General features: G+C 43.1%; 3 protein-coding genes across 5 annotated transcripts in view; 1 reads left to right on the forward strand and 2 right to left on the reverse strand.

Annotated features, from left to right (window-relative positions):
* LOC111672415 (dipeptidyl peptidase 4-like) overlaps positions 1 to 2941 on the reverse strand; it is a 21523-nt gene extending 18582 nt beyond the window's left edge. Inside the window, exon 1 of one of the 2 annotated variants that reach the window (XM_087180300.1) lies at positions 2759 to 2941. In XM_087180300.1, coding sequence (XP_087036426.1) covers positions 2759 to 2926 — 168 coding nt within the window. In that variant the 5' untranslated portion in view covers positions 2927 to 2941. The remainder of the gene's footprint in view (positions 1 to 2758) is intronic. The other variant, XM_087180301.1, reaches the window with a different exon arrangement.
* A 637-nt stretch (positions 2942 to 3578) lies between these two features.
* On the forward strand, positions 3579 to 9037 carry LOC111672436 (grancalcin-like). The gene is made up of 8 exons (XM_023429843.2): positions 3579 to 3739; positions 4612 to 4839; positions 5562 to 5631; positions 6290 to 6333; positions 6460 to 6607; positions 6925 to 7038; positions 7203 to 7261; positions 8055 to 9037. Exons 1-8 carry the CDS (start codon positions 3716 to 3718, stop codon positions 8079 to 8081), a joined length of 714 nt encoding a protein of 237 aa, XP_023285611.1. The 5' UTR covers positions 3579 to 3715; the 3' UTR covers positions 8082 to 9037.
* Positions 9037 to 15672, reverse strand: part of LOC111672437 (voltage-gated inwardly rectifying potassium channel KCNH7-like) — a 60666-nt gene continuing 54030 nt past the window's right edge. For both annotated transcript variants that reach the window (XM_087180299.1, XM_087180298.1), the window contains exons 16-17: positions 12622 to 12811; positions 9037 to 12189 (exon numbers count right to left, since the gene is read on the reverse strand). In XM_087180299.1, coding sequence (XP_087036425.1) covers positions 11851 to 12189; positions 12622 to 12811 — 529 coding nt within the window. In that variant the 3' untranslated portion in view covers positions 9037 to 11850. The remainder of the gene's footprint in view (positions 12190 to 12621; positions 12812 to 15672) is intronic.

Genomic DNA, 15672 nt, shown 5'->3' on the forward strand with positions numbered 1-15672 from the left:
CTTTAATTGCCAAACATTCACACCTGTTAGAGTCGGAGTCACCAGGTGAGTCCGGAGCCCTTAACAAGCGCCGAATCTTATCAAGTCTAATTTTGAAACTTCCAGGAGCGTTTACTTTCACCATTTTGACAAGAAAATCATATTTTCCCGTTTAGTACCGACATGTTTCACTAACTGATGGCGCTCCCACAATATTACATCATATACGGACCCCAGATCTGTGTTTGGTAGAACTCATTCCTGCTGTTTAAAATAAAAACACTTTCACACTAAAGAACATATCCATCCCAAAGCCTGTCAGTACATGTTCATATTAGAAACAGCAGGTTAAAGTCCCAGAATGGGAAGATAAACATGTTTGAAATTAAAAAAAGACACTAACAATAAAACATAAAGAATATTTCTATGCATGTTATTAATTAAATTCCTATGTGATCCCCTATATCTTCATATATCAAGTCTCTTCACACTCACTGTTTATCTGTAATAATCTGTTATCTCTCTCTCACACAGGTGTCATTAATGGCGCTCAGGTATGAGCGGCCCGCCTCACGTGACTTAACATAACTGCTGGGAAGCTGGGACGAAGCCTAATAAACCAACCGTCGTAAATTCCATACAGCGCGTATTTACACAATCACTGTTATCCTCCCTGTTCCTGAAGGCAGCGTGAGAACTGCGTCACTGACACTGACGCACAAAGTTTTTCTGACGTGAAAACTTTCAAATAAATGTAATTTTTTTTTACATTTTATTTGGGCAGCATCACGCGCTCTTCAGACCCTGAAATAAACATGTGTTTTAGTGCGTGTTTCACAGACTGTGGACGCGCTGAGCTGCCGCAGTAAAAGCTAAAAGCCCGTTAAAAGCTTAACAAATACAAAGCTGTGCCTTTATGAGGAATAGAGCTCGTATCGTGCACTTGTTCCTCTCACACCGGACATCCTCTGCAAACAAATACAGACTGTGGATTTCTTCCCTAATGCAGCGCGGCTTGTTTGAAGAGCGTCACTTCACAGACGCCTCCATTTGTCCGACACTAAATGCACCTAAAACCGTTTATAGGTGTCACTTTAAACACACCTGCGCCTGATGGGAGGGACGCAGTGTCGGAGGCACAAAGGGAGAAAACAGCACAACGTGCAGGAGGCGGAGGGAAATCATTTCTAACTCTATTACACTGTGACATCAAGAATCAATATTTTTATACTTACTACTTAAATGTAAGATTCAGACACGACAACATGCTACAAAACAACAACAGAATACAGAAGCACTGCAAGTTGCGCAGAACACAACAAAAACCAGTTGTCTCACATGTGTTGGACACACCCGGACACACTATTTGTTAGCACGGTCTGTGGCCAAATAAAAGGGTAAACTGTGAGTCTGTGGCTGGACACAACACAGGTTGTGAAGTCTCCTAACAAAGACCAACACTTTTGTTAAATGAGGCAGGAAACTTCGTTGAACTGAGGTTTAACGTCAAAGCTTCAGTGTCCGATGGTGTTTTTATCCTGCAAGCCATGCCGGGTATTTGCACTTGACAATCTGTGACTGCGTCCAGCTTCTCTTTAAGAGAAGTCTGCAGTGTTTATCCGCTGGGATAAACAGAGACGCCGGGTTTCTGATTCCAGCAGATGTGACGTATGCGTTAGTGTTATAATGGCGTTCTTGGCTGGAGGTTAAATGGCGTTTGGAGTTATGAACTGAGGGATTCACTGGTGTTGGAAATGGGTCAGTGACGCCTCCATTAACAACCTTATGTGTGTGTGTATCTGCTCAATGTAGCAGCAGCTGACCTCCGACTTGTTTTCACATCTGCAAAACTCTGCACGACTATTACTGCTGCTATTGTTCACATTCACACATTTTGATACCAAGTGCAGTTCTGTGCTGCTTTATTCTTCTACTTCACTACATTTTAGAGCAACAGTGTGTAAGCAGCATTTTACTGTTGTACACAACATAACACTACAGCTGCTTCCACAATGGTCAGTGTGAACTGCTGCTGACTGCAGGGGTGGAGCGTTAAAAGTCTGCTGCCAAGTTGTTCTGCTCCCCTCAGTATCAGCGTGCACAGATGTTCTGCTGTATTTCTATTTAAATGAATGTCAACCTCAACATTTCAAGACTAGTTTACTTCAGCCTTTTGACACATAAAGCAACGTTTTATGAAAACATCTGGCGTGATGTATCCCCGGATAACAAGATAAATCCGGCCCATACTTGGCCCACATGCTTGTTTTCTTCTGGCTCAGTGTACAACCGAATCTGGCCCGTACACAACATGACTTTAAGATGCTACCTGCACATCTGGACCACAATCTTCCTGCTGTCAATCCACACTGGCGGACCCCCCAGCTCACTTTAAACTGATGGGCCGGCAACCACCTCAGTCCAACCCTCACAGGGCCGTCGGAACCGGGCTCTTCCCTCTACCATGACCGAGCATCCCCAAGCTAAACCCTCAACAACAGAAATGAAGCCGCGGAAACTGAACCACCGGAAAAAGGTAAAGGAAAAACAACAAGCAGACCATGAGTCAGGGTGATATTTGAGGATCCGCATGATCAGGAGAGAGAAACAAGTAATGTTTGTTGTTGGCAAGTGAAAAATGTATAGTTCAGACTATTTTCTACATTACTTAAATTCAATAAACGCATCACTGTCTGTGGTTTTCACAGGTGAGTTATTTTTACCCCCACCTTCAGGTGACTGATACAGTTCAGGTGTGCAGTAGCTTAGAGTAACTTACCAAGTCCACAGCCTCACCTGTGTCGGTACGCTCGTAGATTCCGATGTCACACTGCAGATGATGCAAACTTTTAGTGCCACAGAAAAGTATAAATTCAGAGCAAACGTACAACACAAGCGGCAAACCGCCGTGTTCATGCATCGAGTTTGGCTTAATGGACGTCGCCATCTTGTTTTTTTTTTGGAGCCAGAGGAAACCAAATCTGGATGAGAGGGTGGAGCTGACCTTTGTCCCCGAGGACAACAGGTACGCCCACCTGCACCGGAAACCTGTCAGCAACAGGCTCCTCCTGACTGAGCCGTTAGATGCTGCTAACACGGTTAGCTTTCACCATTCGAGGTAAACCTGTACCTTCATTCACAAAGTGTATTTTATTTTTAATTTGTCAGTTAAAGTTGATTGTAAATTGCACACGTTATTTAATTAATGCATTTATGACATTCTTTTGTAAACGTCTCCAGTGGTGTAAATTGTTGACATTAATGCAGTGGAGCATGTCTGGTATGAATTTTAACATAACCATACATAATGCCATTTAACCATTCATGAGGTTCTCCCGCTGTTTCAGTTTTCACTGTGGATTCCTTTAAATGACAAAAAAAGACAAACACTTTAGTTCAGACATGGTGGATCCCGGTTAATCACACACATATACCGGCTGTCGGGACAGGTGCATGAATACCTGCTTCAGCTGAGGACTCCTGTGTATGAATTTACAGTATTAAATGACAAACCACGTGACTCGAGGACGTTCTGGCGCGTCGTCATTCCGTCGTCACGCCCATTGGTCATCTGCGCTGTCAGTCACTTCCTACAACTTCCGCCTGCTCGGGATATGATGTAACAACTGTTCAGTCAGACTTATCGGAAGTTATAATCGTGTGATAGTAGCTCGTATTTACTGTCAGTCACACTTTTAAAGGCATCGGCGAGTGTGACCGTTTCAAACTTCACCAAATGGCTTATCCAGGATACGGCGGGGTGAGTGAATTATGTGTAACCGTGATTTTACAGTGTTTAAACGAGCTACATTAGCTAGCAGGAAGCTAGCCCCGGGGCTCCTGTTATAGAGAATTTCCGATAGTTTTGGACAAGATGTACTGTGACATGTTTCACTGTCCTCCTCTACACTCAAACCTCCATCGGTGACTTTTTTCTGTTTCAGCTGTAAGTTAGGAGCCATATTGTCTTCCTCTCTTCATTATAAGAATATAAGCTTTATTATAATTGTCTTCCGGTATCACTTTGCAGGAGCAGCCTGCTAGCTAAAACAGCTGACACCTTTAGCTTGACAGCTGTATGTAGCTGAAACAGGGCTTGACCAGTGTCAAGCCTTCTTCTTATACTGTAATATAATTAATTTAAAGTAATGCATACGAATTGTAATTGTGTAGTTAAATCGCTGGACCGTGGAAATACTTTGACATATGAGACAAAACAACTTTTTAGTGTAGGTGTGATTCTTCAGTGTTGACTGCAGTGACTCAATGTTGTAAAATCTTTCAATCAGCCAATAGCAGGCCTCCAGATGTCATGGTGATAAGGACTGCACCTTGTCATAACTCTCATTATAACTCACCCCCTATTGTATTGTGCTGGCATGTTCTATTATATTGAAACATGCAGGAAGAGAAGAGCTTATAAAAGATATTTTCCTCAGGGTTAATGTCAATGACAATAACAATTATCATCAATATGTAAATTGTGTAGCTGCTGCCTCTGCTGGTCACTCCTCTCTGAAACAACCAGGCAGCTGAGACGAAGTCTAAACTCAGGAACATCTGTACACGGCACTGAACGTCATTCAGCAGCTTCATAATTACCAGCCCTATCTCCTCTGTTTTCTGCCTCAGTATGGGGGACCAATGCCAGGCATGCCAGCTCAGGGGATGCACCCACAGGGAATGCCGGGAGGTCCCATGGGGGGTCACATGCCGGGGCATATGGGTGGGCCGATGGGAGGCGCACCACCCCAAGGAGGATATGCCCCCTATGGTGGTGGATATCCAGGCACATATGGAGCCCCACCACCAGCTGCCAATGATCCAATGTGGGGTTACTTTACAGCCATAGCAGGCCAGGTAAGAGTGTGGCCCACTTCAAGTTTGGACAAGATGTAGAAGTATGGTTGCACAGTTGTTGCTATCTAGACTGAATGCTGCAGATAAATAGTCTTTTTGTTTAACGTGGCGTAAGAATGAGTGTGTCTCAGCTTTAAGCGTGACAAGTTTAGACAAGAACAAGAATGCAGGACATTTAAAGCCATTTCAGATGTCAGGGTCTTGTATTAACTTGATACCGCTCCACATAAGTTGTCCTTAGTTTCACCAGTTCAAATGCTGAACTAATGTGTTGCATAATACAGTGAATTGGATGTGCTGTATGTTTTCCACAGAGCACGTCTCTTAGGATTTTGGTTGTTAAAACAATGGATGAATCTTCATATCGTTGCATTTCTGTGGCAGATTTAGATTCACACACAAACACACATGTAACAAACTGTAGAGTAAAATAAAAGATAAGTAATTTAGTTATGACACAGTAAATGCATAAATAAAAAAGACATACATAATATATTTTATATTATATTTTATTTCTGTGTTTGATTTATTTCAGGCATTTTAAATCTTCCATACACAAGATGTGGAGAGTAGCTTGAAACACCTTTTCTCTCAGCACATGCAGCACAGTTCTCGAGTGTTACAGGGATTTCCGTTTCTTCGCTTCACACCACTCTCCTCAGAACTTTGCTAAGTGTCACACATGACTGTCTGACGTGAGTGTCACTTCCTGCTTCCTACAGGACGGTGAGGTGGATGCAGAAGAACTCCAGAGGTGTCTGACTCAGGCTGGTTTCACCGGCAGCTACAATCGTAAGTTCACCGCTCTCTACATTAGAGGATGAATCATACCACTCTCATCCCACAGTCTCCTCAGTATGTAATCTGTATTAACACCACATTAGACACATTAACAGGAAAGGCTTTCAGGGATTTGAGAATTGGGAACTTTTCTAAATGACTGAGGAACTGAGAGAACTCTTGTGGTGTGTATTAAAAGTGGTTTAACAAGACCTCATTCACTTCCCTGTTTCCACATGAAGAGATGCTCCGATACTCTGATGTGTAGAATTAGTCCATAATCACCAAACAGCAATAAGATCATTCAGATTTTGCATTATAAAACCTTAATAGGGAAATTTCTAAAAAGCTGAGCTGATTTGATCCTAATTAACTAACTCGCCATCAAATGATGCTTTTAAAAGTTGGATATCGTATTTTTCCAAAACACTAATACAACAAACACACCACCTGCAGCAGACCTGACACAGGAGCAAATATTAGCTTTGTGAATAACCTCCACCTCCTCCCGACATCACCAGTTAGCTGTTACTTTTAGCCTCAGGATGTTTGGCAGTGATGACAGCAGGTTGTTTACATTTGGATCATGAGCTGTTCCTTTATTTTCAAAGTGAATTCTCTGTCACCTTTTTAAAATGATAATAACTTGGTCTCGACTTCTTCTTTCCAGCGTTCAGCCTGGACACGTGCAGGATCATGATTGCGATGCTCGATGTATCCTTTGTTTATGACAAGTTAAGCGACCATAATGCTCCTGTCACCATTCCCTACTGCGATCAGTGGGCGTGTACATTACCCATGAAGCAGCAGATTTTAAAGCCTTAACCACACCGTCACCAGAGGGACTACACAGGCAAGATGGGTTTCAATGAGTTCAAGGATCTGTTCACGGCGCTCAACGGCTGGAAGCAGAACTTCATGATGTTTGACCAGGACAGGAGTGGAACTGTTGAACCTCATGAGATGACTCAGGCAATCAACGCTATGGGTGAGAGTCTTTAAGTATCAAAGCTTCAGTCCACAGAGAAATGCACACAGCCTGTATTCAGAAACTGAGCCTTAAAACCAGCCGTCAGGACTTCTGGAACTTTGTGATGTCACAACAAAGCAGTCACCAAGCCCCGCCCACCTGGACCCACCATCCAAACCTTGCAGGATCAGTCAGTCAATCAGCACCTGCTGATTCTGACACCTGCATTTGCAGCTCAGGGAGGTCTGACCTACTTTTAGGGCTGTACAGTCATTTTGTCACACACTCTGTAACCACAGTGCCACATACTGAAATGACTCTTCTCCCTCCATCAGGCTACCGTGTCAGTCCTCAGGCTCTGAACGCAATCATCAAGCGCTACAACAAAGGTGGAAGAGTCTACTTTGACGACTACGTGGCGTGCTGCGTCAAACTGCGAGCCCTCACAGGTACCGAACACAGAGAAGAGCCGACGGGTTCAGTGAACAGCCACGTGCTCTATGATTCAGTTCCATCACACCTGTGTTCTCCGTCGTCTCTGTGTCGCACTAATGTTGTGAAATGTGAAGTGTTGACTCTTCAGTGCCGTGACCGTTTCCTCCTCCTGTTGCAGACAACTTCAGGCGGAGAGACACCATGCAGCAGGGATCTGTCACCTTCCAGTATGACGATGTAAGTCCAACAGTCTTTGCAGCTTCACTGCTTCAGCTTGAGATTTATTAACCTTATTATGAACATGACTAGGACTGGGAGCCTCCCCAGCTCTTAATATCTAAATAAAACGAATTATTTTATCATAAACAACAAGTGGTCAAAGTCAGTGTCATCAACCTCTAACACCTGCACAGATCAGTCTTAAATCACTCGTTTCAGCCTCATGAATCAGAATCAAAATCAGGGAAATTTGCTCACGTTACAGTTGCTGCATCAGCAAAGAATGGAGGATAGGAAATAAGATTCTAAAGATAAAATATAAACAAACATAAAAAAAATATGTCCATATACTGTGATATAAATGAATTAAAAATACAAATATGTAAGCAATCACAAAGAAACTAGTTATAAAACACTGATCTCTCCTGTAGCAGTTGTAATGGTAGTGCTGCGTGCTGTCAGGCGTCGCAGCTGCTGCGATCTCTCGTTTTGATGTTACTTCTCCTTTTGTCTGATTCCACCTGATTGAACAGGAAGTTTTACCCCCGCTGGTCTCATTATTAAAGACACTGGAGGAACAAGAAATGAACAGTGAGCTTTTGTGTCAGATGTGCCGTGTTGTTCACACACACATCGTACACAGACACACATCACATGACGTTAATTCAAGCTGTGGTCAGCGTGTGAAAAGCTCAGCGCAGCTTTAGAGAGAGAGTTTCCTGTTGACCTCCTGTGGTTGATTTACAAACTGACTCTGTGGTTTACATCCTCTTCCCTCTCTCTCGCTCTCTGTGTGTGTGTGTGTGAACAGTTCATCCTGTGCACAATGGCCATCTAGGTGCTGCTGTCTGTCCCACGCCGTGAGATCGGGGGCGTTTAACGGACCGGTCGGCGGCTGAGTCTGGAACAGTGCCTCACAGGAACGCAAAGGGAGGCCAGTAAATTGGACTGAGCGGCCACGAGCTGCAACAGGAAAGTACCCATCGCTTGTAACACTCGCCATAACGCTTTAATCTTGTATTCACACACAGGTGTGCTGAACGTGTGTCAGGTGTAGACACACACACACACACAGTATCTATCCATGTTAGAGAGGAGTATAATCAGTGTCTTTAAATTTCATTTAGATTTCAGACTTTCAAAATAAAAGCTGCAGACAACACAGCATAGAAATGCATGAATGTTTGTTTTTTACACTTGAAGCGGTGGAACAATTAGAACTGAATCTACCAGCTGTGTTTAACTGGTCAGCTCTTATTTTGAAATATGAAAAGTAAACTGATACTAACAGGATGTTCTGATATGTGTCACTCCTATTGTGCCATTTATAATCTCTGAATGTACGATTAAATATATCAAAGGCATTTATATAGAGCTTCATATTAACGGCAGCATCGTGGTCAATGAATAAATGTCAGCAGCATTTACAGATAACATGATGTCGATTTTTGCTTTTACACTGAAATTCACACAGTCATGAACTAGTGCATTACGTGTTCTTGGTATTTTCTATGCAGGAAATATTATACACTTCTGTTTTATAAAACGTATATTGAGCCTGACTTCATTAGATTCTAGACGCATATGAGCTTGATGTTTAACTTGATAACAAGCCAAAGTGACTGTGAGCTGATGTGAACCCACACTGATACCTGTTGTTACCGATACTAACATATTAAAGTACTGTCATCCAGCTGCAGCAAAGTCATGTGCCTACTTTCTGTTTCTTCATGTACCCCGTGTTGTAGGAAATATCATATTTTGTTACTCAAAATAAACACTTTTTAATCCGTATGCATTCTGTTTATTAATTTATACAATTGCGCATTTTTCCCCCCAGTCTATTTACACAATATATTTCATTTCTTTAAATATAGTTAAGAACGGAAACATTCAAATTAGCTGTTAAGTGTTGCATTGTATAAAATACAGTGGCAAACATTTAAAAAAATGCATAAAAACAATTGTGAACAGCACTAGATTTAAAAAGTGACATTTATATCCAGTACAGCGAGTTTTTTCTAATCTCTGTGCAAAAGTTTGCGAATCCCGTGAAAGTTCAGGAGACGACTCTTCAGGAGTTTAGGCTTTTAGCAACTTTTGTTCTACATCTGTGCTCGAGAAAGAAAGCTTATCAAAGAAAGCACCCCACGTTCGTGTCCCGTAAAGTAAAGGTTTCTCTTCCATCCCATCATCTCTCACCTCTTCTTCTCTTTCCTGTCGTCTGCACCCTGTCATCTCTTCAACGTGTTTTCAGCAGGGGTGAGGAGGGGGGAGGGTGGGGAGGTTAACATGAAGCCCAGGCTTGTTTAAGTGAGTTCAGAGGGGAAAAGTCAATATAGAAATGACATGAAAATCAATGTGCAACATCAGTCCAAGACAAACTAATCACGGCTGCAGGTGCTGCTCACTCACGTCTCTTGCTACATTGAGAGGCTGTGCGTTCATCACCTTCCCATCATGCCATCCGCAGGGTTTTTTTTTTGTTTTGTTTTTTAAGAACAAAATCAGATACATAGAAAAATAATGGCAAATTAAAATACTTTGTTTTGTTGTTGTTGTTGTTGTTGTTGTTGTTTTTTTTTTTTAGAAAAATAGGTCTTAACTGTCGCACACAGCCGATTGAGACCTTTTCTCATAATTTAGTCGAGTGCAGTCTCCATGCAATACGTGAGCTCGTGTTGGAATCGGTGTTAGAAAACTAAAAAGGACTAATTCATCTTCATGCAGTTCATGGTTCGGTGCATTTACATCTGTGACGGTGGAGAAGCAGGTTTTTGGTGCGTTGGAGCGACGTCGTTTGTAAAGGCTATAACAGGCTAATAAAGCTAAGGCTATTGAAGGCTGAACTCTTTTTTGTTGTTGTTTGTGTATTTTTTTTTTCCCCCACATGATGTTTGTTAGTTATGATTATTTATTTAGGAAATTTAATACTTTTCATAAAGATAATGGAAGACCTGAAGCATGCAACCAAAAAGTATCATGAGGGACAGTCGGTTCCCTCCAGCTGTGAGGAGGAGTCAGGATGTCACTTCCTGTCCAGCTGAATCACAGCTGCAGTCAAACTTTAACAATTTCACACTCTTGTAACGGACATTTATGTCAAGGCAGGTTGAGGATTTTATTTTATGACACAATGATTGATTGAGAAATGTCCTTAAAAGAAAGTACGTTTGGTTTCCTTTATACATTTTATTGTGGGTCAAAAATATACAGGCAGCAACTTACAGCACTGTGAACTAGAAATACTGGTGGCCTAGCAACCTCAGGTCCAAACATCATCACTGTAATTAGTCACTCATTACAAACGAGTGGGAACAGTGAGCTCCTTAAAACCCAAACTGTGGCCTGCTGCTGAGGGACAACTGCTCCAGATCGTCACGCTGTTCGGCCGCCAGTGGATCTCATGCTTCGCAGAGACGATAACGGAGAGGGAGGATTTTTCAGGGTTGATTAAGGCAACGCTCAGCTGTTTGTATATTTGTGACCAATTAGATGAAGTTCTTCATTAAAATCCCCAAAACTGCTTCGACATAAACGTCCGTCACAAGCTTCGACTACAACTGTAAAAACCCCACAACCATGCTCGTGTAATATTCATATGATGCAGGCAATTATATGTTCATTATAAGTTGTGGTCTCCTCGTTTTGTGCCTTGAACATTTACAGTTAACCTCTTGATGTTTGCAAGCGAATGAAATCCCAACACAAACGCTTTTTCTTCGGTCAGGTATAAAATTATTTCCAAAGTGTATTAAACTCTAGAAACACACACACACCACGGTTCAGTGCGGTTAGTCTGGTTCGTCATTATTGCTCTCAAAGGCTGACAAAAGTCTTGTTGTGCTATGGCATGTCCACGCAGCCTCCACACACGATGGTGTCGCACTGTGTCGTGTATTTTTTGAGCTGAATGAGAAGTGGTTTCCTTGTGTTGTGGCAATGTGGTGTACAGTAGGCACGCTAAATATACAGACAGATCTCCGCCGGAGTTTGTAACTGCGTCAATTGTGTTGGAGCCGCTGATACGAGATGAGTTTTCAGGTAGCTTTTTTGTCCCCGCGAGGAGGGAAGAGTCATAGAAAATGAGACTGGAGAGCTACAGTGGTGCGTGTGTGCATGTGCATGTGCGTGTGTGTGTGTGTGAGAGCATGCCGAGGTCACACCTGGTGAGTGTCAGCGTGTGTGAGGAACATGCAACAGAAAAGATGGGAAACAGAAACATGCATATCTCTTTTAGAAAAAGCACATCAGGTGCCTCGTGTTGCTGGCAGTGGTCTATTTGAAGTATGTACACAGTAGATGATGACTTTACATACAGTATGATAATAATATAGTGTATAAATACCTCTGTATAAATGGACTTTATACATCTAAATCAGAGTAGCGACGGGGGGTGGGAGAGATTTTCCGAAAAGGAATGGAAGAAAGTCTACAGTTTGTTTTCCTTTGCATATTCAGTCTCTTTCTTAGACCCTGAGTCAAGCTTGAGAGAAGACCTTCAGTCAGTGTAAAAGGGTGGGGAGGAGTGTGTGTGTGTGTGTGTGTGTGTGTGTGTGTGTGTGTGTGTGTGTGTGTGTGTGTGTGTGTGTGGGTGGGGGGGTCATCTACTTTCCTGGAAGCCCCGGGTCAGAAACTGGCCGGTGGAGTCCCAACATCCCTGAGCTGCTGGGGACGTCAGGTAGAGAGGCTTGTCGGCCTGAAGGGAACCTCGGTGGCTGCTCTTGTTGTTGTTGTTGTTGTTGTTGTTGTTGTTGTTGTTGTTGTTGTTGTTGGTGCTGCTGTCGCTCTGGAGTGTGCGCGTTGTTCTGCGTGTGTCTCTGCTCCGTGTCGGCGTCGCCCTCGTCGAGCAGTCCGGCAAAGTCCCCGTCTGGAAGAGTCTCTGTGTGGAGGAGGACCGGGGAGGTTTCTTTGGGTTTGTTCTGGGCCGTCTCTGGGCCGGGGCTCTGAGGGAGACACACGGGTCACTCAGGGATTTGTTGAACTCTGCCTGAAGCTGCAGTTTAACTTCCACATGTATTTTTTTCAGTGGAATCAGCTGGTAAAAACTAACAGCATGACCCAGCTGGGCCACCGTACATGTCCAGTGTCTGTCAGCTGACAGAAACACACACACAAATGATTATTGTTTTCATCACCGATTAATCTGCTGATTATTTTCTCAATTAATCGATTCATCATTTGTTGTATTAAACAGAAGAATATGATGTAAAATGCCAGCAGCTTGTCGTGTTCACATTATACAATCTAAGTGACATTTGAACCTAAGGAGATAAATTAATAAAAATTACAGTTAAATAAAATACTTCCTGATGAATGATGTTTTATCCTGACTTGTTGTTATTTAAAGGGCCGGTACGTCTGCAGCGTAACGTCACCTGTGGTCGAGGTGGAGCAGGACCGAGGCTGAGGTCCGACTGGATGGCGGACAGCGGCTGGAGCCTGACGGCCGGCCTCTGGTACTCGGGGCTGGAGGTGACGGTGCTGTAGGCGGGGGGGCCGGCGGTGGTCTGCCTCTGGAGCAGCTGCAGGATGGCCTGGATGTCTGCCGTCATCTGGGACTCCAGTCTGACCGACAACACAAAACAACACGACGTGAAGAACAAGAAGAAACAAGTGGTTGATCTTAGCGGTTATTGGTTCTGTAACAGTTCTGATAATCACAGCTGAAGATGCTGATTATTATTGATTACGACTGAACAGCTCCTATCAGTGAATGTTTAACCGTCACTGCAGTTTCCACTGTTTTCCAGCCGATTGTCGTCGTCGTCGTCATCGTCTCTCTCACTGCTGTGACCTAATTTCCCCGCAGGGCTCAATCATTTCATCTCATCATCGCCATGAAGAACAGCTCAGGCCGACTGTCGGCCCGTCATCAATATAATGACTGATATCATCTGTGGCCCTGTTCTCCGCTGTAAACAAAGTGAGCAGACACAAACAGGACGGACGACGGATGGATTGTCATCAGTGATATAGTATAGTAATATATAATACAGTGACAGTGTTGTCATTGTGCTGGATGGGTGGTCAGTACTAAAACCAAACACTAGGGGGAGACTCAGACTCAAACCTGAGTGTAGCTGCTTTGATGCTTTCTGAAATGTGAATCTTCAGCTCTGACACGTTACACGAACATGAATCTGATTTAATACGATTCAGTGTCACACGGCGGAGCAGCGCTCAGTGGTTGAAGAAGGATTTCAGTCCTTAACTTCAGTAAAATTACCAGTAAAAGTCCAGAATTCAAAAGGAGCAAATGAGCAGGAAACAGCTGCTAGGACTGATGAATTATTACCCATCACATTAGTGGGTTGTTAATATTAAGCAGCATTTTAATGTTGTAGCTGGTTGAAGTGAAGCTGATATTAACTATTAATTTAATCTGTAACAATGCACCATAATTAAAAGGTTTTCATGTTTTGAATTTCATTCTTAATGACAGTAATGCATCAGCCCATATATCGAGAGTATGTCACCTGTAAGAGGATATAATATCATCACATATATACTGCACCTGGATGCAGATTTTTATGGGCTAAACATACATGTCAATATGTGAAATTGTTCCCATTTATATTAGATTTCATATATAATTTTTACATGTTTTATTTTTATATGTACAAATATTTCATATGTGGAAATCCAATATATGTACATGCAAATCTATTATATTTACGTCTAAATAAATGTCAGGTAAACTATTAAAAAGTACAATACTTCACTGTAATATTGTGGACAATGAAAATACTGAAGTAAAGTAATTTTTAAATTGTACTTAATTGTGGTATTTGAGTAAATGTTGATGTGTAAGATTGTTTGAGCATATTATTTTACCTCCCAGTCGTTACTGTGTTGTTTGAATCATTTATCTTTATATTGATCTTTTTGAGATCATGTCACGGAGGTAAACCTGTAGGTAAACTAAAATAGAGGTAAACCAAAATACCAAATACCTGCACTGTGTGTCATCATTTAATGCAGCAAGTTACATCATATCATGGAGCGTCTGAAGGTGGTGAATCACCTTTTCTCTCCACACACTCCTTTTCTCGGTCGGTCGGTGAAACAGCAGAGACAGCAAACGGAGCGAGCCGAGGGGGGAAGCCTCGCAGTCGCTCTGCCAGGTGCCTGTTTCCCTCTCTACAGGATAATAAGTGTAAATCAACACTACGGCTCGGGCCTGGCTCTGTCAAATGAGGGTTAGGTGTGCAGCGGCCGTGCAAGCCGCTTCAGACAGACACTCAACCAAACACGGGCACAAACGGACGGAGGACGTCCAGCCGTGGGGCGACTGGCGTGACCCCACAACTCCACTGGGAGGCGAATGGAAGATAAGTGAGGAGAATAGTTCTTTACCTCACATCCACACTCCTCCATAAAACTCTGCAACTTCACCATGACTCCACCACTCCAACCTCACAGGATGACGTCAAGAGTCTTTGCAACTCATGGCAGCGCGCTATAAATAGACGCCCACTGACTGTCTGCCTCCCCCTCATCTGTGTCGGAGCACCAGCAGAGAGTCACACGAGCTGCTCGCACAGTCCGCTTCTCTGCATTAACGCAGCTGCAGCGGGTGTCTGGCCTGAAATGTCTCCAGTTTTCAGCCAATTATAGGCACAATCACATGGGCGGGAACGGCGAAGCTCTGAACGATGACTGAGGTTGGAGAGAAAAAAAGAAAAAAAAGAAAAGCGTATTAATGAGAGATGGAGCCAAACACGATCCCGAAGGTGTCTTTAGTTATTTAAAGGTCACGAGCCTCATCTCTAAAAGACGTTTCCATTCATTTTATTATGATTTAACTGATATTAAAAGCTCCATCCAGTCTAAAAGGTCTGTGTCCATGTGTAGTGTGATTATAGATCAGCTCTAGCTTCTATATTAATACTGTGAAAGTATCAAAGCCTCAGTCCACAGAGAAACGCACACAGCCTGTATTCAGAAACTGAGCCTTAAAACCAGCCGTCAGGACTTCCTGTAACTCTGTGATGTCACAGTCACAGCAAAGTCAGCCAATCAGAAGCGAGGCTCATGGATCAACAACAATAACAACAACAACATCTACACATGTAAAATATGTGACTCATAAGTGAAAGTTCTTCCTTCTTCCTCCATTACCCACAATGCAACTCAACCATGGTCAGTTCAAGTGGAGATTCAGGTGTGTTATGGTAGTAGCTACAGAGGTGTGGTAAACTCTCCGCAACACCTGGAAACACACAACAACCGGAGTTCCCCTGTAACAGGTGTGAGCGCCACCTGATTTTCATCACTGATGGGATCTCAGATAAAACCAGAGACGGATTACACCAACGAGGCCACACACCATCCTCACAGGAAGTATCGCCTTCACGCCGTATATTTCACCTCAGCTGGATCAGGTGTGTCCCCGGATGTTAACATGCTGTGTCCCCCCCCCCCTC

Source organism: Seriola lalandi, unplaced genomic scaffold (assembly GCF_002814215.2).
Source record: "Seriola lalandi dorsalis isolate HSWRI2012SDOR001 ecotype SW California unplaced genomic scaffold, Sedor1 jcf7180002054899, whole genome shotgun sequence".
Classification (NCBI taxonomy): domain Eukaryota; kingdom Metazoa; phylum Chordata; class Actinopteri; order Carangiformes; family Carangidae; genus Seriola; species Seriola lalandi.